Source organism: Phocoena phocoena, chromosome 9 (assembly GCF_963924675.1).
Source record: "Phocoena phocoena chromosome 9, mPhoPho1.1, whole genome shotgun sequence".
In the NCBI taxonomy this organism is placed as follows: Eukaryota; Metazoa; Chordata; class Mammalia; order Artiodactyla; family Phocoenidae; genus Phocoena; species Phocoena phocoena.
In genome coordinates this window covers 83,060,172-83,086,060 of record NC_089227.1, presented here as the reverse complement: position 1 = coordinate 83,086,060, position 25,889 = coordinate 83,060,172, and the positions used below count along the sequence as shown (strand labels likewise).

At 49.8% G+C, this 25,889-nt stretch overlaps 1 protein-coding gene across 1 annotated transcript; it reads right to left on the bottom strand.

Annotated features, from left to right (window-relative positions):
• Window positions 1-4,034: 4,034 nt before the first annotated feature.
• On the bottom strand, window positions 4,035-24,686 carry SMO (smoothened, frizzled class receptor). Its single transcript, XM_065884123.1, has 12 exons — window positions 24,356-24,686; window positions 12,677-12,882; window positions 11,751-11,960; window positions 11,335-11,507; window positions 10,776-10,995; window positions 10,557-10,680; window positions 9,180-9,272; window positions 7,972-8,080; window positions 6,980-7,165; window positions 6,394-6,542; window positions 5,785-5,919; window positions 4,035-5,568 (listed from the first exon to the last, which is right to left on the bottom strand). Exons 1-12 carry the CDS (start codon window positions 24,684-24,686, stop codon window positions 5,156-5,158), a joined length of 2,349 nt encoding a protein of 782 aa, XP_065740195.1. The 3' UTR covers window positions 4,035-5,155.
• Between the last annotated feature and the right edge of the window lie 1,203 nt (window positions 24,687-25,889).

The window sequence follows — 25,889 nt, the reverse complement described above, 5'->3', positions numbered from 1 at the left end:
GAAACTAATATATTGTAAATCAACTATACTTTAATAAAAAATATAATTAAAAAAATAAAAGCAGACAAAAGCAATACATAGTTTATGGATGCATAGCTTCATTTGCACATATGAAAATGTAAAAATAGACTGGAAGGAAACCCACTAAATTCAGACAGTTGTTTTTCTGTGGAGGAAGGGGAAAGTGGGAGGAAAAATGGGACAGGAGGGTTGGTCAAAGGGGACTTTACAGCTAAATCTGTTACACTATATTTCTTTTTTAAAAGTAGGCTGGAAGCAAATATGATAAAATGGTTTTTTAAAAGTTATTTCTGAGTATTGGGAATGTGGGGATTTATTATTAGGTTGTTCTTTATGCTTCTCTATCTTTTCAATTTCTTAGATTAAAAAGTGACTCATACAAGCAGAGGAAGGGTTGGGGCAGTGGACATACTGCTTAAAAGAATGCACCACCTAGAGGGGTGGGATAGGGAGGGTGGGACGGAGGGAGACGCAAGAGGGAAGAGATATGGGAACATATGTATATGTATAACTGATTCACTTTGTTATAAAGCAGAAACTAACATACCATTGTAAAGCAATTACACTCCAATAAATACGTTAAAAAAAAAAGCTATGCTTCATTTTCCTTCACTAAAGATACTGCTCAAAAGCAGTGTTTATGCAGACCTCTCAGACAAGAGAACATGTTAAAAAAAAAAAAAAAAAAAAGAATCTGGTACCAAAAGGGGCAGGCCTCACAAGCTGGGAAGATGGATGACTGAGTTTGAGTGTAAGGGGGGCCCAATGGAGCAGCTGAGGGCAGAGCCTCCTGGAGGGCTGAAAGCACAGAGACCTCAGGGCAGCAGCACAGCCACAGGGAGTCCCCCAAACCAAGCTCCTCTTGGACCCTGAGGAGTTTCTTCTAGGGGTCTAATTCAGGAGTTTTGGTAGGAAAGTGGCCACTATTGCTCAGTCCCAAGATCTGGCGCTCCTATAAAAATACTGCAATGCACAACTGGTTTGTGGGAGTGTCCACAGTCACGGATTTCCAACAGCTGCCTGTCTGCATTCACAAAAGGTGGGCTCACAGTGCCCTCTAGTGGTCACAGAATCTATCGGCCTCCACAGTCAAACTGAAGGGTAACATTTCTCAGCTTTTCAAAGCCCAGAATAAACTCCCCCAATACCCCATTCCCCATCCTTTATATAAGTAATACTACTAAAGAAAGAAGAGATGGAGGGAATGTACATGGAGATAAAAAGAAGAAAGAAAATGAACATTTCCCCTTGTTTCAGAAAAGATTAGACAACACTGATCATTTTTATTGTTTTGCATACTGCTGTTGATAAAGGTTTAAAAATAGCTCTACTACTGAAGACATACAGATGGCCAACAGGCAAAAGAAAAGATGCTCAACATCGCTAATTATTAGAGAAATGAAAAGAAAAACTACTATAAAATATCACCTCATCCCAGTCAGAATGGCCATCATCAAAAAGTCCACAAATAGGGAATTCCTTGGCGGTCCAGTGGTTAGGACTCCACGCTTTCACTGCCAGAGCCTGGGTTGGATCCCTGTTTGGGGAACTAAGATCATGCAAGCTGCGTGGCACTGCCCCTCCCTAAATGTTTATAAACAATAAATGCTGGAGAGGGTGTGGAGAAAAGGGAACCCTCCTACACTGTCGGGGGGGAATGTAAATTGGTGCAGCCACTATGGAGAAGAGTATGGAGGTTCCTTAAAAAACAAAAAATAGAATTACCATATGATCCAGCAATCCCACTCCTGGGCATATATCTGTAAGAGATGAAAATTCTAATTCAAAAAGATACATGCACCCCAATGTTCATAGCAGCACTATTTACAGTAGCCAGACATGGAAGCAATCTAAATGTCCATCGACAGACGAATGGATAAAGAGGCCGTGGTACATATATATACACACACACTATGGACTATTACTCAGCCATCAAAAAAGAATGAAATAATGCCATTTGCAGCTACATGGAAGGACCTAGAGATTATCATACTAAGTGAAGTAAGACAGAAAGACAAATATCAAAAGATGTCACTTATATGTGGAATCTAAAAAAATGATACAAATGAACTTATTTACAAAACAGAAATAGACTCACAGACAAACTTATGATTACCAAAGGGGAAAGGCGGGGGAGGGATATATTAGGAGTTTGGGATTAACAGATACACACTACCATATACAGAATAAACAACAAGGACCTACTGTATAGCACAGGGAACTATATTCAATATCTTGTAATAACCTATAATGGACAAGAATCTGAAAAAGAAATATATATATACAACTGAATCACTTTGCTGTACACCTGAAACCAACACAACATTGTAAATCAACTATACTTCAATTTTAAAAGAAAAAAATTAGCTGTACTACTGTTGAGAGGAGCAGTGATGTCAAGAACGAACAAGATGAGCAAGCACAAGGGGATACGTGGTGGCCAGAGGGAACACAGCAGGGGAAACCTGGACAGGAGGAAAAACCAGAGGTCAGAACTGAGAGTAGAAAGAGTCTGGATTGCAGAGTCAGGAAGACCCTGGACCCAGAGTCTGTCACTTACTAGCTGTGAGGTTGCGGGCAAGTCATTTTGCTTCACTGAGCTTGTTGCTACAGAAAACTAGTTCCTCTCATCCTTCTAAATTAAACAAGAGGCAGTAGACTGCAGTAGCCAAGAGCCAGGTCACTCTGGAGCCAGATGGCTCTGATGGAATCCCAGCATTATCACTTACTCTGTAGCCTCAGGCAAACTATTTTTTTTTTTTGTAGCTTTTTAAAAAAAATATTTATTTTTATTTTATTTATTTTTGGCTGCATTGGGTCTTCGTTGCTGCACGCGGGCTTTCTCTAGTTGCGGCGAGTGGGGGCTACTCTGCACTGCGGTGCGCAGGCTTCTCATTGCAGTGGCTTCTCTTGCTGCGGAGCAGAGGCTCTAGGCGCACGGGCTTCAGTAGCTGTGGCACATGGGCTCAGCAGTTGTGGCTCACGGGCTCTAGAGCACAGGCTCAGTAGTTCTGGTGCACAGGCTTAGTTGCTCCACGGCATGTGGGATCTTCCCGGACCAGGGCTCGAACCTGTGTCCCCTGCATTGGCAGGCGGATTCTTAACCGCTGTGCCACCAGGGAAGTCCCTTGGGCAAACTGTTGAACCATTCTGTGCCTCAGTATCTTGGGGGTGTTAACAGTGCCTCTTAGGTCTGTTGCACTAAGGTATATACTTAGGTATATGTATACACCTTATGCACTTCATACACTTAGGTATATAAAGGGCTCAGAAGAGAGCTAGCAAGCATTGAGTAAGAATTAGCCGTTATTAGCAGTATTATTTTTACCATTATACACATGTAAAGTACCTAGAAGATGATCAGTGTTAGTTCCCTTTCCTCTTCCCCTGGAATTTGGCTCTGGGCAAATTGCTTGTGTCCCTGTCACTTGAGCTACGCCCCCAAACAAGCATGGTTAATACTCCACGATACCCTCTGAGTTGTCTGTGGGTGCCATCCCCTTTCCTACGCAGATCTCCTTTCCACAGGACCCTGAGCCTAGTTTCCAGTTTTCTACTGACATCTTTTTGTAGGAAGTGAGGCTAGCAGCCTTCTCTCAGGGACGCCGGATTCCTTTGACTGCCCAAAGGAGGAATCTGTGGATCCAAACGCACCTGGTCCCACAGACATCCCTCGTTGAGGCAAGAGGTCCCCAGAGGGGGGCCCAGGATTGCTGTGAGGAGCCACGCCCATCGACACTGCCCAGCAGGGGCACACTTGCTCCCATTCGCCACTCCAGGGACAAGCTGCATGCCCTTTGCTCACTTGTCTTATGATCGATGCCCAGTGAGGCAGCTGTGGCCAGAGCTTTTGTCCTTGTATAGAACCAACTGGCCAGGAAGGACAGCCAGTACATTAAGCTGACATCAGCCTGACATCTGTCAGCTGTGACCTCATTAGCACCAAGCTCTTGGCCTTTCAGAATAGCTTTCAGAGGAAGTGGAAGACAAATTAGATGAGCACCAGGTAAACAGGTCAAGACGGGGCCTATGGAAAGAAGCACATCAAGAGTTTATACAAAAACCTTTTATTTACTGTTTATATTTTGTCTCCCTATCCCTACCCCCTGATCTGGAACCCAGCCAGCTGCTAAGGCTTCCTGCTGTCTGGTTCTTGAAACTGGGGCCTCGGATGGGGGTTATGGGAGGTGGGAACTCCTTCACCCACTGGTTGTGGAGGTTGAAGGAAGCTTTTCTGCCTGGCTGAAGTGTCAGCAGCTTCCCAGGGGAGCCCCTCAAGTCAGAGGATCCATCCCCCACTGGACAGATACAGGAAAAGATAACATGCATCTCTTGGAGGCCCAGAGGCTCCCCGTCACTCACTGCTTCTATGCCACGCCAGGCTTCAGAGCTGAACCAATCTCTCACCTGGAGATGGAGCCCAGCGGCAAAGGGGTGGGGTTTGGGGGCAGGACAGACAATGCTGCGATGCTGGGTCCTAATCAACAAACGGGGAAACGGGAAGAGGTTGGCCTGGTTGAACTGAAATGGGAAAGGGGAAGAAGGGTGCAGGAAAACCCAGGGTGGCTTAGTGGCCTGGAGTGGAGGCAGCTGGACACTTTTATAAAGAAAGGTTACAGGCCCTTTGGGAGTAAGCACTCCCAGCCCCGCAACCACCCTGAAGAGGGGGAAAGGAGCTCTGTCCTCCCATGGACAAAGGGCTAATGACACAAGCAACACTTTTGGTCTGAGAGTGCCAGGGAAGGGCACCCAGTGGCACCGAAAAGGGCAGCCTGCCTTGCTGGTCACCACAGCCCACTCTGAGTACCGTCACCCCTGCCTGCACCTTTACTGCCCACCACGAGCTCTGCATACCCCATGACCCCCACTGGAGACTGACGCTGCCAGCCAGGTGGGGCAGAAACAAGGACCCTGAGCTCCAGGGCCCCGCCCCGGGTAAGGCCTGTCCGTGGAGATGTCAGGGCTCTTTCCCACAGTCCTGCTGCCGTGAGCCAGACATACTGAACTCTCCTGGGAGGGCACTGGGCCCTCAGGTTCTCGGGAAGGAGACCCTGGAGAAGCACTCTCAGGCAGGAAGAAGAGCCTCCGAACGGTATTTGTTCCTCCTTCTTGTCCCAGGTCCTGCTCTCCAGGCTCAGAAGTCCGAGTCTGCGTCCATGAGTTCTGCCTCCATCAGGTTGGTGCGGGAGTGAATGGGCCCCAGCCCCTGCCGTCGGCCCTGCGCCCAGGCCATGGGGGCTGCGGCACTGGGCTCTGGGCAGAAGGGGTTGGAGACCAGGGTCCAGGCTCCCTGTCGGTAGGTTTCCCCAGCTCCCCAGGCACCCGCAGCCACCAGGCACTTCTGCCGGGGCAGCTGGGGCAGTCGAGGGACAGCACTGGAGGCAGGGGCAGGGCCCGGGGCGGGGTGGTGGAGCTCAGGGGGCGACACCAGCGGGCACACCTCCTTCTTCCTCTTCCTCCGCTTCTTCCTCCGGCCCAGGCGCTTCTCCAGCTCTGGGGAGATCTCTGCCTCAACCAGCCACAGGTTGGCTTTTTCCTCCGGGGGTACTGACAGTGGGAGAGAGAACGTGAGCCTGGGACCCTAACTCTGTCCACATCATGCCTTTTCTCCTCGGGGCCCTACTCTTTTAGCTCAGGAACCCACACTTTAGATCCTCCAAGGCTTTTCCTTCCCCTCCCCTGCTGGCAGCCCCTGGTACTCCAGTCCCAGGAACCTCCAGCCTCTACGTCCCCCACCTTCCTACAGAAGCCGGAACCCCATACCTGGAGTTGCCACAGGGGTGACAGACACATCCTGGGGCAGTATGGCTCCTCTCCGGGCCACCATCTTGGTGACATGCTGGGCCCAGGCAGAGGACACATCGGCCGAGGGCTCATTGAGGTCAAAGGCCAAACCCGCTGTGGGGATGGAAGGAAAGGATAAGGTACCATGACCGCCCAGGCCCCCACAATGACCGCTCCTCCCTTATTTAGCATCATTCACCATCCCCCAACCCATGGCTCCCACTCGACTTAGCACAGAAAACCCGCCCTAGTGAACACAGCAATCTCTACCCATTCCCAGTCTGAAGAGAGGGGCCTCACGAGAGGCCAGAAATCCAGTCCCTGGAACCTGACTTCCCGTAGCCCAAGGAGAACAGCTGGGGAAGATGGCTGAAGGCGAGGGAGATGAGTCCTTTGGAACCAAAGCACCAGCAAGCAAGATCAGGGGCAGGAACAGAGAGGGGAGAGTGGCCTGCGATGGGGGCAGGGTGGGGACTGGAGGAGAACCCGTGTGTGAGAGAGAGGAGGGAGCCGTTCCTCACAGCCTTCCAAACAGTCCATGAGGCCACACCAGCCTAGAAGGAAAGTGGAAATGGGGTGGAAGCTCACCCACAGGCCCGTCGTGGGAGACAGTGTGCATGCTGAAGGAGAGTTCCTGGCCTGGGTTCTGCAGCAGCTCGCGCCGCTTGGAGAAGGCCTTGGCGATCATCTTGCTCTTCTTGATCCGTTTGGGCTCATCGTCACTCTGCCCCGTCAACCTGAGGGCAGACAGGGTGGGGGAAGCGGCATGGAGGGGCAGCTGCTTCCTCTCAAATCTTGCAAAAGACGAGCGGATCCGTTCCATCCAGGAAAGGAGCCTCCAGACGGCCTCAAGGACCCTGAGGGGTAGAGGCCTTCTGTGCCAAAAAGGGGGCCTAGAACGCAGGGCTCCTGCGCTCCGTTCTCAAATCACTCCGCTCTTAGAAGACACCGGCAGCTGGCTCAGCCCTTGGCCCATCCTCCCAAGGACAGGAGGTGTCACCAGGGGGCAGTGGTGAGCCGCAGAAAAGGCCGCTTTCGGCTGCTCAGGGCAGGCCCTTAGAAATCACACCTGCTCAAGGCTGTGCTGGGACACCTGAGACCAGACAAAGCCTAACAAGTGCCGAGGCTGAGAGAACAAGGCAGCAGGGTCAGGAGGGGCTGCTGCTGACCCCACCTGCACCAGGTGCGCCTCCAGATGAGCAGCGTGGCCTTGGTCCAGACCCAGGTGCTCATGGCAATGCCGGTTCCAAACATGGCAAATAGGTTGATCTTCTCCACCAGGAGGCTAGGGCGATTCTTGATCTCACAGTCGGGGATGGGTTTCTTGGTGGGCAGCCCGATGGTCACATTGGCCTGGCACCTGTGGTGAGGGGTAGTACACAGTTGAGGCCTTCTAAGTCTCCTGGGTGGGTGCCCAGACGATCAATCCAAACACTTTAGAAAGAGAGAAGCCCACAGCCCTGATTTGCAATCCTGGGTGATCATTAGAGTCACCTGGGAGCTTTTAATGACTCCTGATGTCTGGACCACACCCCAGACAATAAAATCAAATCTCTGGGGGAGGGACGTAGGCATCGGTGTGGTGTAAAGCTTCCCACGCTGGAAGCTGGAGCCTTTAAGGAAGAGTCTGAAGCAGTCAGATTTTAATAAGCATTTTAACTGCTATTCTTGGTATCGGTAGGTACTGCACTTCTTTAAGCAGCTGAGATGTGTTACCTTCTCAGATTCATCCTCATTGTAACACAAAAAAGCACAGGCAAAACCAGAAAACATTAATGGGTTGTTAACCTACGGTAGAGAGGTAACTACTTCTGTGCAGGGATTTGCAAGAAGCTCTGTAAAGAGTCTATGAGAAACAGCAAGCAACTTCTGTGGCCAATGCAAGAGTCAGTTGGAGAAGCCAAAACACACGATGGCTTAACAGTTACAAACATACCAGCCAGAGGGCCTTGGGGGTGAAAGGGAAGGGTGGAGCTGGGCAGGGACCCAGAGGGCTGTCTGCCATGTTTGCAAATTACAGAACAGCTATCAGCTTAAGCACCCAGAGCAAGATGGGCAGTTTCTCTTGTCATCTGAGGCAGGGACCTGGCAGACCCCTGCTGGACACCAGAGGAGGGTCTCCAGCTCCCACCACTGCTGCCCCCAAGCCTCCAGCCCCCCACTCACAGCACGTAGTCCCGGAAGCTACGCTCCCACTCAGCCTGGTTGAAGAAGTCGTAGAAGTGGCAGCTGAAGGTGATGAGCACAAAGCCAAAGGCCAGGAAGCCAAAAATGCCTGCGGAGGGACAGGGGTGGGACAGGGCGTCACCAATCCCAGGTATGGAAGCAGCAGTGGGGAAGAGGGTGTTCGCCCACTCGGGCCTGAGAGACAGCTGAGTCTGGGGTGAATTTGTGCTGGGCTCAGTTTAAGAGCTGTTTTCTCTACAAACTTATGGTTAGCAAAGGGGAAAGCGGGGGAGGGATAAATTAGGAGTTTGGGATTAGCAGATAGAAATTACTATATATAAAATACATTAAACAACGTGGTCCTACTATATAGCACAGGGAACTATAATCAATATCCTGTGATAGGGGCTTCCCTGGTGGCGCAGTGGTTGAGAATCCGCCTGCCAATGCAGGGGACACGGGTTCGATCCCTGGTCCGGGAAGATCCCACACGCTGCAGAGCAACTAAGCCCATGCACCACAAGTAGTGAGCCTGCGCTCTAGAGCCTGCAAGCCACAACTACTTAGCCCAAGTGCCACAACTACTGAAGCCTAGAGTCCGTGCTCCGCAATAAAAGAAGCCACCGCGATGAGAAGCCCGCGCACCGCAACGAAGACCCAATGCAGCCAAAAATTTAAAAATTAATTAAATAAATAAGAAATTAAATAAAAAAGATTACATGAAAACTTAAAAAAAGAATCCTGTGATAAACCATAATGGAAAAGAATATATCTATATCTATATCTGAATCACTTTGCTGTACACCAGAAATTAATACAACATTGTAATTCAAGTATACTCCAATAAAAAATTTTTTAAAAGTACTGTTTTCTCCAAAATAAGACAAGATTTTGGAGGTGCTTAAGGCCACTCTGGGTGGGTCCCAGCAGGAGGGAAGTAGACATGAGGAAGCAGTCTAGACATGAACTTGAATTCTTCCAACTGAGAAAGAAGCTACCTTCTCCTTATTTATTTTTTTTGCTACCTTCTCTTTTCAGCTGCTACCACCACTACCATCAGCACCAACACACACACACACACACACACACACACACACACACACACACACACGGCCTTATCTTGCCTCCCTGGCTGCTAACTTGCCCCACAATGTATTTCAGCCTCCAAGACTCTTCCCCAGAGGGTGTAGTGTTGGGATGGCACACACCCAGGCGCAGCATGGTCTCATTGATCTTGCTGGCTGCCTTCTCGCTCAGCAGCCCAGGGTGGTTGCTCTTGATGGAGAACAGGGTCATGACTCCTGAACAGAAGGGAGATGGCAGATGTTAGTGGAGGCCAGGCCACTCTCCTGGGAGGAATAGGTGCATGGCAGGGGAGGGCCCTATGGTCCTAGAGTCCCACGTCTGATGACTTCTGGGCTGATTTAAAGCTTGGGGAACTGGAGACACGGGAGCACAGCTGGTGGCAGATGTGCCATGGGCTGGAAAGACTTGGGCAGGGCACAGACAGTCAGTGGAGACGAAAGATGCCTCAGTCCTGGTCCGGCCTCCCCAAGTAAGGCAGCAGGTCAAAGCTATTATGATGGAAAAGGCCTAAGAAGAGACTCCAGGACAGTGCTGTCCAAGAGAAATATAATGTGAGCCACACTCACAATCTCAAATTTCCTAGAAGCCACCTTCAAGAAGTAAAGGGACACAAATGAAGCTAACGTCAATATATTTTATAAACAATAAATCATTGTTTATGACATTATCATTTCAACATGTAATCCCTATAACAAATTGTTCATGAGATAGCTTACTTCTGTATGTGCTGAGTCTTTGCAGTGCAGTGTGTATTTTATACTTATGACACATCTCAGCCTGGATTAGTTTCAACGCACGTGGCTAGCGGCTCACACCAGCCACACAGGATCACACAGATACAAAATATAAATCAGAGGCTCAGCCACCGCCAAAGAGAGGGAGACGAGGTGGGCTGAACAGAAGACTGATAGCGCTGGGGGAGGAAACTGAAGTTTACAAAGAACATTCAACGAAAATGAGCTAAGATACGGAGGCTCAGTGTGGAGGTGGCAGACTGAGCCAGGGAAATGAGGAAACAGAGAATCTGTGCACGTTGTGAAAACTGCGTGTGTGTATGTGCGTGCACACTCGCACTACGAGCAGAAAGGAGAAATGAAGCTCCAAAGACCAAGCATGTATATAAATTCAGGGCGCACGCACATGACTGAAGGCTCCCAGTTGGCCCATGCGGACAGGGTGGTTACTCAGGGTGTTCGCCACACAAGGGCGTCTGGCCAGGGCGGACCAGGGGCTGGAATCCAGCCCAAGCTCCACTCAACAAGCCATGAGCCCTGGCACAAAGCTGGAGTAAGGGGAGCATTTTTCTGACCTGCACAAAGGTGCTGCCTGCACCACGGCCTGCCCATGGGCACCTTCCCCTTTGCGCCAAGGTCCTGCGTGAGGCGGCTGAGGTCCCACCTCGAAGGCAGCAGAGCTGGCAGCTCCTGGCTCCTACTTACACAGAGCAGATGCTCGGCAAATCTTGCTGCCCGACCAGTCCTGACCCGGTCCTCACTCACCTCGGATGAGGAAGTAACCTCCCACAATGAGCACGAGGCCGATTGGGGCCAGCACGAAGCCAGCACGGTATCGGTAGTTCTTATAGCCCACAAAACAGATGCCGCTCACAGAGTCCCCATCCACCTAGAGCAGGAAGGGGTGGGGGGACAGAGTCAGTCACTGTCTCCCTCACCCAAGTCCAACCCACTCAGATCCCCACCCCCTACCAGTCACAATACCTGGGCCACGGCGAGGATTGCCACAGTGAGGACAAAGGGGAGCGACCAGGTGAGGAGGTGGAAGTAGGAGGTCTTGCCCGAGAGAGGCTGGTAGGTGGTCCCCAGGGCTTTGAAGGAGGTGTGCCAGGCATAGGTGAGGACCACAAACCAGACGACGCCGGCCATCAGGGCATAGTACACGATGACGAAGATGATGACGCAGGACAGGGTCTCGTTGGAGCTGCACAGACATGTGGAGCGTCATTTGGGGCAGTCGTTCTGTACTCCCTCTACGAAGTCTCTCCACCCTGTCCCCAGTCCCCTGGCTTCTAAGGTCTGGGGGTTCCCTAGCAGTCAGAGCTTGGAGACCAGGCTCAGGTCAGAAGTGAAGAGGATACAGAAGATGCCCCTTTGAACAGATGCAAACAGTCCAGGCTCTAACGCTGGAGAACTTGGGTGCAGCAAGGCAAAGCGAATCCCACACTGAACTCTCCGTTTCAAGACCTCCCTGCCCCTTTTGTGGAAAACGCACATCAGCCTCTTCCCCTCACCCTCGCCTCTGGGTCCGCAAGACACCTACGTGGGCTCCCCAAGCCTCATGGTGCCATCAGCACGGCAGACGATCTCCCGGCGGGCACCGTCCATGAACTGGGCCAGCCAGCCAATGCTGCCCACGAAGAAACACGCGTTGACGTAGAAGAGAATGACAGCAGGGTAACGATTGGAATTCCGCCAGTCAGCCACAAATGTGGCCTAGAAGAGAGAAGTGGGGCCCATTGTGTGAGGTCAGGGTTATTCTGCTGCCCTTATCTGAACCTCCAGACCCCTCTTATCGCCACCCTTCCCCGAGGACCCCTGCCAAGTCCTCCTCCCCGCTCTCCCAGAGCCCAGCCTCTCTCAATGACAATCGGCTCCCTTCCTACTTTACAGGCTGCCGGAGGGTCCTGGGCCCTGCCGCCCCCCGACCCTCCACCCACGGGCCTGCCTCCCGCTGACCAGGGTGAAGAGAGTGCAGAGGCCCGTGACGGCCCCGAAGGCCGCGATGTAGCTGTGCATGTCCTGGTGCTCGGCCTCGGTGAAGAGCGGGTTCTGGCACTGGATCCCACAGCCCTCCACGTCCTCATACCAACTCTTGGGGTTGTCAGTCCGAACCAAGGGAGCCTCACATTGGCCCGAACTGTTGAACTTGATGTTCTGCACCTCATTCTGGCAATGAGAGAAGAGGAGAAAGCGCACAGGGGAGCGGTAGGCTCGGGTGACCTTTGGTTTAATGAGAGGCGCGAAGGTAGCGTGGCAGAGAGGCTAAGAGCACAGGCTCTGCAGACAGCTTTCCAGCATTTGAGTCCTAGCCTTGCCCCTCATGACTGCACAGCCTGGGGCAAATTATTTGACCTCTCTGTTAGCTCAGTTTCCTGATCTATAGGATAGCAATACTTACTTCATGGTGTGGTCTAAGGGTTAAGTGAATAAATAAATGTAAGATGTTTATAATAGTATTTGGAAGGTAATAAATAATAATAATTAGTATTACTACCATCATCATCATTATTATTAATGTGCTGTCCTTCATCACCCAGAACTAGATCACACCCCCGTCTTGGTGTCTCTTAGCTGTTTTACACGCGCAAGCCTTGACTCCCTAAATACACAATAAACTTCCTGAGCACAGGTTTGTCATTCACGACTCCTGTAACTCCCCATCACCTAACAGAGTGGGTGCTCAAAAATCTTTTTATAAATAGATAATCCCTAATAGACTGGTTCAGCTTGGCGAGCTTCAGTTTGGGCCTGTGGCTCACTGACGCCACGGCTGTAGACTTAGGATCTCCCAGAAGAGAAGGCGCTGAGCTCCTCTGCCCCTGCTGGGCCCTGTCCCGGGCCTGGTCCTGCCCAGCCCAGACCCTGCCCCACAAAGCACTTACCGGGCAGCCCTCGGGGAAGTGGTCAGGGGTGCAGTGCAGAAAGTCGGGCCAGCCCCGCTCCCTCTCCACGATGGCACAGGGGCCACGGGTGGCCTGGCAGAGGGTGCGGCTGGGCAGTTCCACCCGGTTGTTCTCACACTTTGGCATGTACACAGCACACAGCAGGGGCTGGATCACTGCCCAGCAGCGGGGGGCGTTCCGGAGGCCTGGGGGTAGCGACAGTGTGGACACATTGCAGTGAAGACCCCTCAGCACTCTGACCCACAGACAGACATAGCTGCACTGCTGTCCCCCCGGTCTAAGGCGTCTATCTCTCTTTGCCACGCTGCAGGCCATGACTGCTCAGGATGGTCAGGTACGGCGTTTCTCAGCAGGGCATTTAGGCTTGACCGTTCTTTGCGCTGCAGGAGTGTCCCAGGTACCGCAGGACATTTGGCAACCCTAGACCCTGTCCACTAAATGCCAAGAGACCCCCTACGTCCTGGTGACAGCCAAAAATGCTCCTCACCCCTCCCACTCCAGGGTGGGGATTGGAAGAGGCCTGAAGAGGAACGTCTGGGACACTGGTGATATTCTATTTCTTGATCTGGTTCTGGTTTCATGGGTGAATTACTTTGTGAAAATCAAACTGTGCACTTTTCTCTGTGTATATTACAATTCAATTAAAGTTCTTAAGAAACAGCCCCCATTTCCAAATGCCCCGCTAACGGAGTGTTAGCACCTCTGGCTAAGAACCCCAGGTCAATTTACCTTTTACTTTTTCAGGGACATTGTTAAAACCTTCTACAGTCCACAGGGAAGGAGTGTTGTGGGACCCACCCTCACAGGGCCCGTGCACCAGAACCAGGAGGTGCTTCCCCTTGCCCAGACCCCAGGACCCTTGTTCCTCTTACCAAGCTGAGGTGAGACAGAGAACAGGTTGGAGCTTAAGAAGAGGTAGTCAGGGGAGCCAGGTACTCCGAAGCCAGAGGAGGAAACAGGAAATCAGATGGAGAGAAACAGAGGAGGCTGTGTCCAGTGCACGGGGAGGAAAGGTGTTGTCAGCCAGAAAGAAACAGATGCAGGTCTCCCAGCACCCCTACCCCAGTCCAGGCCTCTACCCTGCTCTCCCTGTGGCTGGGCTCACTCAGCATTCTACCCCCTTCGCCCCTCCTGAATCACCCCTGCTTCAGGAACACCTATTTCCCAAACAAGAAGTTGTATTAGGAGAAGCTTCTGAGGATGTGAGAGCCAACGTGGGTGACTGCCCAGGCTGAGGGTGGTGTGAGCAAGTAACTACTCTTTTTGGGAGGAAGGTAATATAGCAGAAGGATAAGGAGCATGGACACTGCAATTAGCCTGCCTGGGTCCAATTCGTGGCTCTATCATTTCCTGGCTGTGTGATCTTAGACAAATTACTTTATCTCTAGCCTCACTTTCCTCATCTGTGAAATGGAGATAATATTGAATAGACTTACCTTGTGGGACTGTGGTGTAGAGTGAGATAATGCATCAAATGTGCTTAGCCCAGTACCTGTCATGTACTAAGCACTCAAGAGGTACTAGCTGTTACTATTAGTAATCTGAGGCCTCTGACCATTCACAGCTCTCACTAGACAAAACCTATTCCAAGGGTGCAGAGCAAGTTCCTGTCACTTAAGAAGCAATGTCCTTGGGCAACGGTGCTCAGACCTGACTCAAATCCGAATCACCTGGGGGACCTTTATCACTCTAGATGGAGAACCCAGTCTCAAAGATTTTGGCTGAGAGGGTGTGGGTGGAGGACACAGCAGTGGTTGCCAGGGCCTAGGGTAGGAGAGGGCTCTGCCTACTAAGGGGCAACACGAGGAAACATTTGGGGGTGATGGGACTGTTCTCTATCTTGTATGTAGTGGCTGCATCCAGAACTCTATGCGTTTGTCTAAACTCATAGAACTGTGACAACAAAGAAAAAGTGAATTTTACTGGATGTTTATGAAGCAATATATTTTAAATGCGGACGGGCTCCCTACAGTAATAGGTATTTTAGAGGAGCAACAGGCAGATGCTTAATAAAAATACTGTGGGGGCTTCCCTGATGGTCCAGTGGTTAAGAATCCGCCTGCCAATGCAGGGGACACGGGTTCCACCCCTGGTCCTGGAAGATCCCACATGCCATGGGGCCACTAAGCCTGTGCGCCACAACTACTCAGCCTGCGCTCTAGAGCCTGTGAGCCACAACTACTGAGCCCACGTACCGCAACTGCTGAAGCCCACATGCCTAGAGCCCATCCTCCACAACAAGAGAAGCCACTGCAATGAGAAGCCCGCGCACCGCAACGAAGAGTAGCCCCCGCTCACTGCAACTAGAGAAAGTCCACATGCAGCAGTGAAGACCCAGCACAGCCAAAAATAAATAAACAAATAAATAAATAAATTTATTTTTTTAAAAAAAAGAATCCGCCTTCCAATGCAGAGGACACAGGTTTGATCCCTGATCGGGGAACTAAGATCCCACATGCCGCGGGGCAACTAAGCCCGAGCGCCTCAACTAGAGATCCCGCGTGCTGCAAACTACAGAGCCCACGTGCTCTGGAGCCCGTGAGCCACAACTAAAGAGAAGCCTGCGCGCCACAACGAAGATCCTGAGTGCTGCAACTAAGACCCAACACGGCCAAAAATAAAATAAAATAAATTAATTAAAAAATAAATATTTTTTTAAAATATTGTGGAATATGGGCTGGCCTTAGTGACTTGCTCGACCAGTAAAATGGGGTGGAAGTGACGTTCTCAGACTCTCAAGCCTGAGGATAATAATAAGAAGCCATTTGGCTTTTGCCTGGGTCTCTCTTGGAACACTTGTTCTTGGATCCCAGTTGCCATGAAATAAGACCAACTACCCCGAGGCTGTCCTGCTGGAGAGGCCTGGTGGAGAGACCACACAGAGAGGGCCTGGGACCAAAAGAAGAAAGAGAAAGAAATGTTGGGTTTTTCAAGTTCCCAGCTTTTCCAGTTATCCCAGTGAAAGCCAAGCCATCCCTGCTGAGTGCTGTCCAGACTGCAGATTCATGAGCAAAAGGAATGGTTCTTGTTTTAAGCCACCAAGATTTGAAGTGGTCTGTAATATAGCAATAAATAACCAGAACACACACACACACTCACACACAAACAATATTGTGTTATTTTTCTGGAATTTGTGATAATTATCAGCTTTTTAAACGTGTAATTTGTTTTTCTTTTTATCTCATTTTAAATATTGTTCTGTAGTTTAAAAATAAATTACCCAAGGAAAAAATAGATTATTAAATAAATATGAAAAGACAATTGAGGAGGCATCGAGGGAAAAAATAAGTTGAATCCTTACCCCATTTCTTTTTTTTTTTTTTTTTTTTTTGCGGTACGCGGGCCTCTCACCAATGTGGCCTCTCCCGCCGCAGAGCACAGGCTCCGGACGCGCAGGCTCAGCGGCCATGGCTCACGGGCCCAGCCGCTCCGCGGCATGTGGGATCTTCCCGGACCAGGGGCACGAACCCGTGTCCCCTGCATCGGCAGGCGGACTCTCAACCACTGCACCACCAGGGAAGCCCATTACCCCATTTCTTACATAAAAATACATTCCAGATGAATCAAAAATAACTACATTATTTTAAGAAATCAGAGTACTAGAAGAAAAAGTGGAAAATGTTGTTTTAAATCTTTGAGTGGAGAATGCATTTTGAAGTATGACACAAAACTCAGAAGTTTTGAAATAAAAGATTTAAAGAAAAGACTTCAGAAAAATAGAAAAATTCAGTAGGGTAAGAAACAAACAAGATCATAAGAAAAGCAACACACTGAGAAAATATATTTCCAATACGTATCACAGGTAAAGAATTACTTTCCTTGCATGCCTAAAGCTCTTCCAAATCAATAAGAAATTCATAATCCTATAGAAAAATGGGCAAAAGACAAACAAGAGAAAATACAAATGGCCTTTAAAAACATAAAGAGATGTCCAGTCTCACTCATTAACTGTGAAATAAAACTACGATGACATAGAACTTTTTAACCTTTAGAAGGATAAAGATCAAAACATTTGAAAATGCTGTACTGGCAAGAGTCGGGGGGAAACTGGCACTTTTGTATATTTTTAGTAGGACTAAAAATTAGTTAACATTTGTGGAGACTATTTGACATTAGCTGTAAAATGTTACACTAGCAATTCCACTTCACACGTTCACAAAAATTGTACATAAGATTATTCATTGCAGTACTGTTTGTAATAACAAGAGTAGAAACGTCCTTAATATTTATCCATCAATAGTAGACCCACTAAATAAAATATCACACATCAATATAATAGCACACTATCCAGGGCTGAGCTATTTGCAGTGAAATGGAACAATCTCCAATATGTCTTGTTTAATGGGTGCAGCTGAGTGGAGAACAGCCTGGAGAGCTGCTACTGGTTATGGGAGGAAAAAAGAATAAGGACACATCTACATTTGTATGTTAGATATCAATAAAAGAATACACACAGGGGCTTCCCTGGTGGCACAGTGGTTGAGAGTCCGCCTGCCGATGCAGGGGACACGGGTTCCTGCCCCGGTCCGGGAAGATCCCATATGCTGCGGAGCGGCTGGGCCCGTGAGCCATGGCCGCTGAGCCTATGCATCCGGAGCCTGTGCTCCGCAACGGGAGAGGCCACAACAGTGAGAGGCCCGCGTACCGCAAAAAAAAAAAGAATACACACAAACCAGTGTTGGTGGTTGCCTGTGGGAAGGGAAATGGGTAGCTAGAAACAGAAGTGGAAGGATTTAACTTTTGCTACTTTCGAATTTTGTACTATGTTCGTATACTACCTATTTTATTAAAGTAATTAAGCTTAAAAAATAAATATGCAAGTTACTGGGATGCAGGAAGCTCCCCAGCGAAGAAAAGGGAATGAAACTGGAAACAAGAAGGGGACATCAGCTTTATCTGTTTTGTTTTCTTTCTTTTTCTTTTTCTGTCTTTTTTTTTTTTTTTTTTTTTTGGCTCAAGTCTTAACCACTGGACCGCCAGGGATTTCCCTTGTTTTATTTCTTTAATAAAATATGAAACAAAAAGAAAAAATACAGACACAGGTGTTATATTAGTCTCTGCATTTTTCTACATTTATACACTTTAAAAATAACATTTGCCACAATTTAAACTTTAAAAACGAATTTTTTTATGTGTGATTCCGATGATCAGTCAAGTTGAAAACCGTTGTTCCAAGAATGGTTTAGCATTAGAAAATTTCATCAGGACCTCCCTGGTGGCGCAGTGGTTAAGAATCCACCTGCCAATGCAGGGGACATGGGTTCGAGCCCTGTTCCAGGAAGATCCCACATGCCACGGAGCAACTAGGCCCGTGCGCCACAACTACTGAGCCGGCACTCTAGAGCCCGTGAGCCACAACTACTGAACCCACGTGCCACAACTACTGAAGCCCACGCGCCTAGAGCCCGTGCTCCACAAGTGAAGCCACCACAGTGAGAAGCCCCACACACCCCAATGAAGAGTAGCCTCCGCTCACTGCAACTAGAGAGAGCCCGCGCGTAGCAACAAAGACCCAACACAGCCAAAAATAAATAAATAAATTTTTAAAAAAGAGAAAATTTCATCAATGCAATTTACCATGTTAACAGATTAATGAAGAAAAAAACCATATGATCATCTCAATATACAAAAAAAGTAATTGATAAAATTCAGTGTCCATCCATGATAAAAATAATAATTGGCAAATAAGGAATAGAAGAAAATTTCCTTAATCTGATAAAAATATTTATAACTACAAGAGACCTACACCAAACATCATATTTAATGGTGAAAGGTAGAAAAGCTTTCTCTTTAGAATGAAGAAAAATTCAAGGATGAAAGATGCTACTATTTTAAAAAATATATTTTTTTATGTGGACCATTTTTTTAAAGTCTTTATTGAATTTGTTACAATATTGCTTCTGTTTTATGTTTTTGGTTTTTTGGCCATGAGGCATGTGGGATCTTAGCTCTCCAACCAGGGATCAAACTCGCATCCCCTGAACTGGAAGGTAAAGTCTTAACCACTGGACCTCCAAGGAGGTCCCAGTGCTGCTACTATTACTACTTCTTTTTTTTTTTTTAATAGCCATATTATTTTATTTTTGGCTGCGTTGGGTCTTCATTGCTGCACGCGGGGTTTCTCTAGTTGCAGCGAGCAGGGGCTACTCTTCATTGTGGTGCACAGGCTTCTCACTGCGGTGGCTTCTCTTGTTGTGGAGCATGGGCTCTAGGTGCACGGGCTCAGTAGACACCTCCAGGACATTGTTAACTACAAGTGGTAGGGCTTCCCTGATGGTCCAGTGAGTAAGAATCCACACTCCCAATGCAGGGGGCCTGGGTTCGAGCCCTGGTCAGGGAACTAGATCCCACATGCATGCCACAATTAATTAAGAGATCCTGCGTGACGCAACTAAGACCTGGCGCAGCCTAAATAAATGAACAAATATTTTTTTAAAATGTTTAAGAACAGGGCTTCCCTGGTGGCACAGTGGTTGGGAGTCCGCCTGCCGATGCAGGGGACACGGGTTCGTGCCCCGGTCCGGGAAGATCCCACATGCTGCAGAGCGGCTGGGTCCGTGAGCCATGGCCGCTGGGCCTGCACGTCCGGAGCCTGTGCTCCGCAACGGGAGAGGCCACAACAGTGAGAGGCCCGCGTACCGCAAAAAAAAAAAAAAAAAAAAAAGTTTAAGAACAGCAAAATAGATAAATAAATTGTGACGTATTCTACAATGGAATACTATTCAGCAACGAAAAATAAGCTGCAACAACATGGATGAATTTTACAGAATAATGTAGAGCAAAAGAAATGACATAGAAGAATACACACAGCACGATTCCACTTGTATAAAGTTCAAAAACATGCAAAACTGAAATACACTGTTTAGGGATTCCAAAACTAGACGGTAAAACTATGGAGGAAAGAGGAAACAATTATCAAAAACATCAGGGCATTGGTTACTTCTAGAAGAGGAGGGAGGGGGATGTGATTGGAAAAAACAAAGAGGGAGCTCCTGGGGGGGCCCCCACCATCACCTGACTCAGGTGTCACTTTATAATTATTTGTTATTTAGTACCTCTGTGTCTTATTCACCTTCTGTATACATGCCACATTTCACAATTAAAAACTTAACAATCCGATGCAAAAATGAAAACTTGGGCCCATGCGTATTTCTCTGTATTTTTATACTTTCTAAAAATGTATAGTTTTAGAATGATTCTGATCATCAGCCAGGTTTGAGAACAGCTCTAAGGAAATTCTTCCTGATCTGCCCCTGCAAACAACCTACCATCACCAACAACAGACCTCCTCTCAGTCTCTCATCTAAGTGTCTGGGAGGCAAATGAGAAACTCCTCCCAGCTTCTCCAGCTCTTTCCCACTGGCTGCCCCCAGCTGGGTGACAGGGCCGCACACCCCTGTACGCACACACAGCACAGCAGTGGTCAAAGAGGCTACGTGCTGGCTCTCAGGGACCTGTTTCTCTTGCCAGCCACAGGTCTCTCTGCTTTCTTGCCCCATTTACCAAACCAACCAGATTTGGCTGAAGGTGGACCATGGCCTGGATAGTATGTTTGTCTGGGCAGCTTGGAATGCCTGAGAGGAGACATTTCAAGCTATCCTGGGGAAAGATGCTGAGTGCCTGAAGAAGCCCAAGTCGAGAGAGTGGAAAGATATAGGAGAGACAGACCTGAGTTCTATATGAACCTAGAAATTGGCCCAACCTTAGCTGCAGACTTCCTCACTTGATGGCATCCTTCCAAAGGCTCAGCAATCCAGGCTGAGGAAGCTCATGGTGGGGACCTCTCTTCAGCAACTCTCATTCCAGATCTGCTGGGAATCTCCACATAGACCTTCCAATGAAGGCCTCTAATGCACATGGCCCATACTTTCTTCCTAAACCTCCTCCTTCTCTAGCATTCTCCAGCTTAGCGAAAGGGAATGATACCACCTTCCATCCAAGCCTAAAACCTGGGTCCCCAGCTCTCTCATCAGCAAGTCCCATTGGTTCTACCTCTGAAGCTCCGGGATCTGACCACTTCCTCCAAGCTGTTACTCCAGTCCTGACCGCCACCATCTCTCAGCTGGACTACTTCAACCATCTGCTAAACAAGCAAACAGGCTCCAGGATTTCCCTTCTCCTGTGGCTTCTTCACACAGTACTCAAAGAGATCGGTCTAAAATGCAAACATGATTACATCTCTCTCTTGCTTAAAAGCCTTCAGTGGCTCCATACTATCTTCTGGAAAACAACCAAATTTCCTAATATGGGGTATGAATCCCTTTATTTTCTAATTCTCTAGGTCTTATCTCTTATAATCCTATCTCTCAAATGCTTTGATCCAGCTCTGCTGAAATTTTTATACTTCCTTAAAAGTACCAAGCCCTCTCACCTCTACACCTTTGTGCGTGCTATACCCTCCTCCTATCCTTTCCACCCAAATCTTCCTTGGCCCCAGTAATTCCTACTTATTTCTCAGGTTGTGGGTTAAATGTCAGTTCCTCTGGGGGTCTTCCCTTGCGCCCCAGAGTCCTTTGTGTTCATTCAGCATCCCACCTGGTCACAATACCTCTCAGAGGAGTTGCTAAAGCCTGTTTAATTATCTATCTTCGGATCCTGTCTGAATTCTTTGTCTATTTTTTTTTTCGGTATTCTTTGCCTTTATCTGCCCCAGAACCTGATCCAGAATGACATATAGCAAGCACCCGACACCTAACTGAATGTGGACAGCTGTGTACTCAGAACTCTGAGACGTTTAAAAAAGTAGTCTCTACGGGCTTCCCTGGTGGCGCAGTGGTTGGGAGTCTGCCTGCCGATGCAGGGGACGCGGGTTTGTGCCCCGGTCCGGGAGGATCCCACATGCCGCGGAGCGGCTGGGCCCGTGAGCCATGGCCGCTGAGCCTGCGGGTCCGGAGCCTGTGCTCCGCAACGGGAGAGGCCACAACAGTGAGAGGCCCGTGTACCGCAAAAAAAAAAAAAAAAAAAAAAAAAGTAGTATCTACTTTCAAAAGTTTACAGATGAAGACAACCTAAATCATCTTCACCCACAAAAACACCTCCAAGGGCCAGATGACACTGACCACGTCCAAAGCCAAATCAAGACCACCAGCTCAGGACAGGACAAATCACTAGTCAGAACCCCTAGCAGAAGGCTTGTCTGTGATTCTCACACTCGGCTCCAGTTCACTACCCACCCACTGACCCAGCTGGCACCAACTCCTGCTTCTGGCCCTACTTCATATAAAACATCCAGCAGAAAGACCAGACGCAGAAAAAGAACACCAAGAACACATATGGGAATGGGACTGAGCTGAGGGATGAAGGGTGGCAGCAGAGAAGAGCTCAGAATGAACTAAGGACCAGGGTTCAGGGCCGGCACCCCTGCAGGACCCTGCCCCACCAGAGCCACAGCTAGTGAGGTTCGAACCTACACAGCCAGCGGATGGTTCTGACTCCTCAACTTTCCTGCCAAAACCACTTCTGCCTGCTCAGCAGCTGCTCTCAGGAGTATGGGCTGGAGAGAGGTTCATACCCTTTCTGCCTGATTTGATGGAAACTACAGAAGGGCAGCATCACACATGCACTTAATTTAGGAGAATTCGACCATGGGCCCCTGCAAAATAAATAAATAAAAAGAGAGAGAGAGAATGAACACATATTCTCTCATAGTGTGAACAACTCAGAACTGGGTGAGATTCTAGTGCCGAGACTTTTTTTTTTTTTTACAGGAACATTTATTTATTTATTTATTTATTTATTGGCTGCATTGGGTCTTCGTTGCTGCACGCAGGGTTTCTCTAGTTGCAGTGAGCAGGGGCTACTCTTCGCTGCAGTGCGCAGGCTTCTCATTTGAGGTGTCTTCTCTTGTGGCAGAGTACGGGCTCTAGGTGTGCGGGCTTCAGTAGTGGTGGCACGCGGGCTCAGCAGTTGTGGTTCACGGGCTCTAGAGCACAGGCTCAGTAGTTGTGGCTCATGGGCTTAGCTGCTCCGCGGCATGTGGGATCTTCCCAGACCAGGGCTCGAACCCGTGTCCCGTGCATTGGCAGGAGGATTTCTTAACCACTGCGCCACCAGGGAAGTCCTAGTGCTGAGACATTTAGATTTTCCATACAGCTGGCTCCTAAACTCAAAGAAACCTTGTTTATACCTTTCTTTTGTGTATTTTTAAAAATCCTTTCCCTCTTCTGCTCTTTTGCATTTATGTAATTTTAAAAACTAAAATTATATTTTCTATGTATGCCCCTTCTTATATACTGTACATTACTATATGTTGCACATTCATACAAACATATTACCATAAAAGAGTATGTATGCAAAATCACATAGACCTTATGTTGTGGCCATTTATGGATTTTTCAAAGCTACTGCTGATTACACATGGTTTCTGCCTACATGTTGACTTTAGAACCTGATACCCACAAAGGATGTGGCTCCACCATGGGTACCATCCTCCAGGTTCTTCCTCTGGCATCTGTACCAAGCCAGGAATGACATGACTTTGTCCAACATCTGAGAACTCTAGTGGCCAACCTGACAATGACAGGCGGCCTACAAACACTCCCCTATCAGGATCCTTACCCGTCCCTGGGGCAGAACTGAGATGTGGGGCATCCAAGGCCTCTCAAAAGACTGAGGGTTGCCAGGTCTGCTCCTGCCTTTTGATTTTATTTCCTGTTTCTTCAAGGACAATTTTGGAGTCACGCTAGCTACAAGCAAGGGGTGGCAAGGCCAGTTCCCTCCCCTTCTCTTTAGGTCCCCAGCCCAGAAGAGTGACAGGTGGGGAGCTAATCCATTCCACACTGCTAAAGAAGGACCTGCTTGGGTTCAGTCTGCAGTTTTTCAGGCTGGGTCATAATCCCACCATGAGGTGAGGGTTCTGGGATCTCAGACCACCATGAAAGTATCCAGGGGGCTCTAGACATCCCACACTTAAGTGTCCTTCCTCAGCCCAGACCAGCCTGAGGGTCCAAACTTCCAAGGAACCCACAAATGATCGTTAGAATAGTCTCATTCCTTCACAACCTCAGACAAGGAACCGAGTCCCCATTTTTCAGATGAGGAAACTGAAATCTCCTGTCAAAGCAAGACACGATCACTGGACTTCTGTCTCCCAAAACAAGATTTCTGGAACTTTCTGGTTACTTTTTAATTACTCATCACCAGGGGTTTCTTACCCTTCACAATTTTCACTCAGTTCTTTTCTCCCACCCTCTCCCTCAATGCCTAAATCTTCTGCCCCCATCTTCCCTTTTTCCTGCCAATTCGATTTCCCAGTTTCTTCTCCAAGGTCTAAACACCTCCTTGAATTCCCGAGGACCCCGCTTCCATAGTGGCACCTACGTGGAGCATCTCCTTTTCTTAAAAAAAAAAAAAAAAGTCCTTTCCTGTGGCTCAGAGCCACCAACCCCCTCGCTCTTGGGCCCCTCATTCCCCCTTTTCCTTTGCTAACCCACCCTGCTCAGGCCTTTGTGATCCGCTTCCTCAACTTCCTCGCCCTCCCGCCTCATCACCGACGGTCCCATCCTGCATACAGCCTGCCCCCAAAGTTTCAGAATCCGTTCTTGCAACTCTCCCGGGCGCTGCTCCCGCCCTCTCAAAAGCTCAGTCTTGAGCCTATTCTTTCCGAGAATCCCCGCATCCCATCACCACAGCCCCCGGCTCCGGCTCCCGCGCGCTTACCCGACCAGAGAACCAGCTTGCCGTGCGCTTCCTCCTGGGAGTCCGAGTCCCCGGCCAGCAGAGTGGAGGTGGCCCCGTAGGGCAGCGCCGAGCCCAGGCACACGTTATAGCGCAGCGGCTCGCAGGGGGCGGCCCGGCCGCAGTGGCTCAGCAGCGGCGGAGGGCCGGTCACGGCCGCGCTCCTTCTCGCGCTCCCGCCCGCGCTCCGCGGCCCAGGCCGGGTCGCGTTCCCGCTCAAGGCCGCCCCCCGGCCCGGGCCCCCCAGCAGCAGCAGCAGCAACAGCCCCAGGAGCAGGAGCGACGGCCCCCGTGCGGGGCGGGCAGCGGCCATGGCCAAACCCGCCAACTCAGCAGAAGCCCTGGAGCCCCCGCCCGCTCTCCGGAGCCCCCAGGCCACACGCGCAACCCTTGGGGCCTCGGGGGCAGCTCAGGCGACCAGTGCGCCCCGCGAGTCCGGTGCAGGGCCCCCCCGGACGCTCTGCGCGCCGCGGGCCCTAGGCGCCCAACTTCGCAAACTTTGGAACCCGGGGCCCATGTTGGGCGGTGGAGGCTCGGGCCGGGATGCACAGCTCTCTACCCCTTCCCCTGGCAATCCTAGTTATCTTCAGCTGCGGGAGCCCCCTGGGCCCCCAATCTCTAGCCCCATTCCTTCTCCCACCATTAAAACCACCTCCCGGCCCCGCGATGGAGGCCAGGCGCGGGCCGGGAGTGCTGGACTAGGTTCCTGGCTCCACCCTCGCGCCAGCCTGCGGCCCAGACGCCCACTTGGCTGCACTGTGCCGCAGCCCCGGGACTCTCCCCGCCAACTACCCGGCTCCTTTGTTGCTCTAGCTCGCTCGGCTCTCTGGAATGCACGGGCCTCGCCGGGCCAAGCCCGGCCCCCCCTCTTCTACGGCTGGGGGAGGGACTGGCCGAGGGAGGGAAGAGGAGGAGCTCGAGCTTCAGCGTCCCGGGCGCCCGGAGAGGCCCGGACCAGGGGCTCTGGTGACCCCGCCACTGCCTCGGGTCAAGAGATGGGCGGAAATCGTGGCCAGTAGTTGCCACAAGACTCAGCAGGCATCTTGATTGGCCTGAGGATCGTTCAGCCCGGTCGCCTGCAGGGAGTGGACTCCTCCGGTTTACGGTGGGAGAGACAGGGGGTGCCTGAAGCCTCTGTTACATCCCGCCCTGCTCCCCAACCCGCCAGGCTTTTCTGCTTTGCGTTAGATCTTTCAACTTGTCCTAGGGCCCCATGGAGAAGACCGGGGTTTGGGGTTCCCACTCGTCAGAGTCCTTCCAGCTCAGGACCTGTGTGAGAGTCTACCTCAGAGTCACTCAGGGCAGCTGCACCCGACTGCTGTCACCTCGGGGAGCAGGTGTCTGGAAACCAAAAGTGCCAACATCAAGCCTTTATTGCTACAAATGTGTGAAGCTTTGAACTGCGGTTGCCAACAGCTGGCCTGGTGTGTCTTTAGTTATGTCCAAAGGAGGCCAGTCCCTCTTTGATGGCCCTTTGCTGCTCAGTCTGGCCAAGGAAGTTTATGCTGCTCTCCTT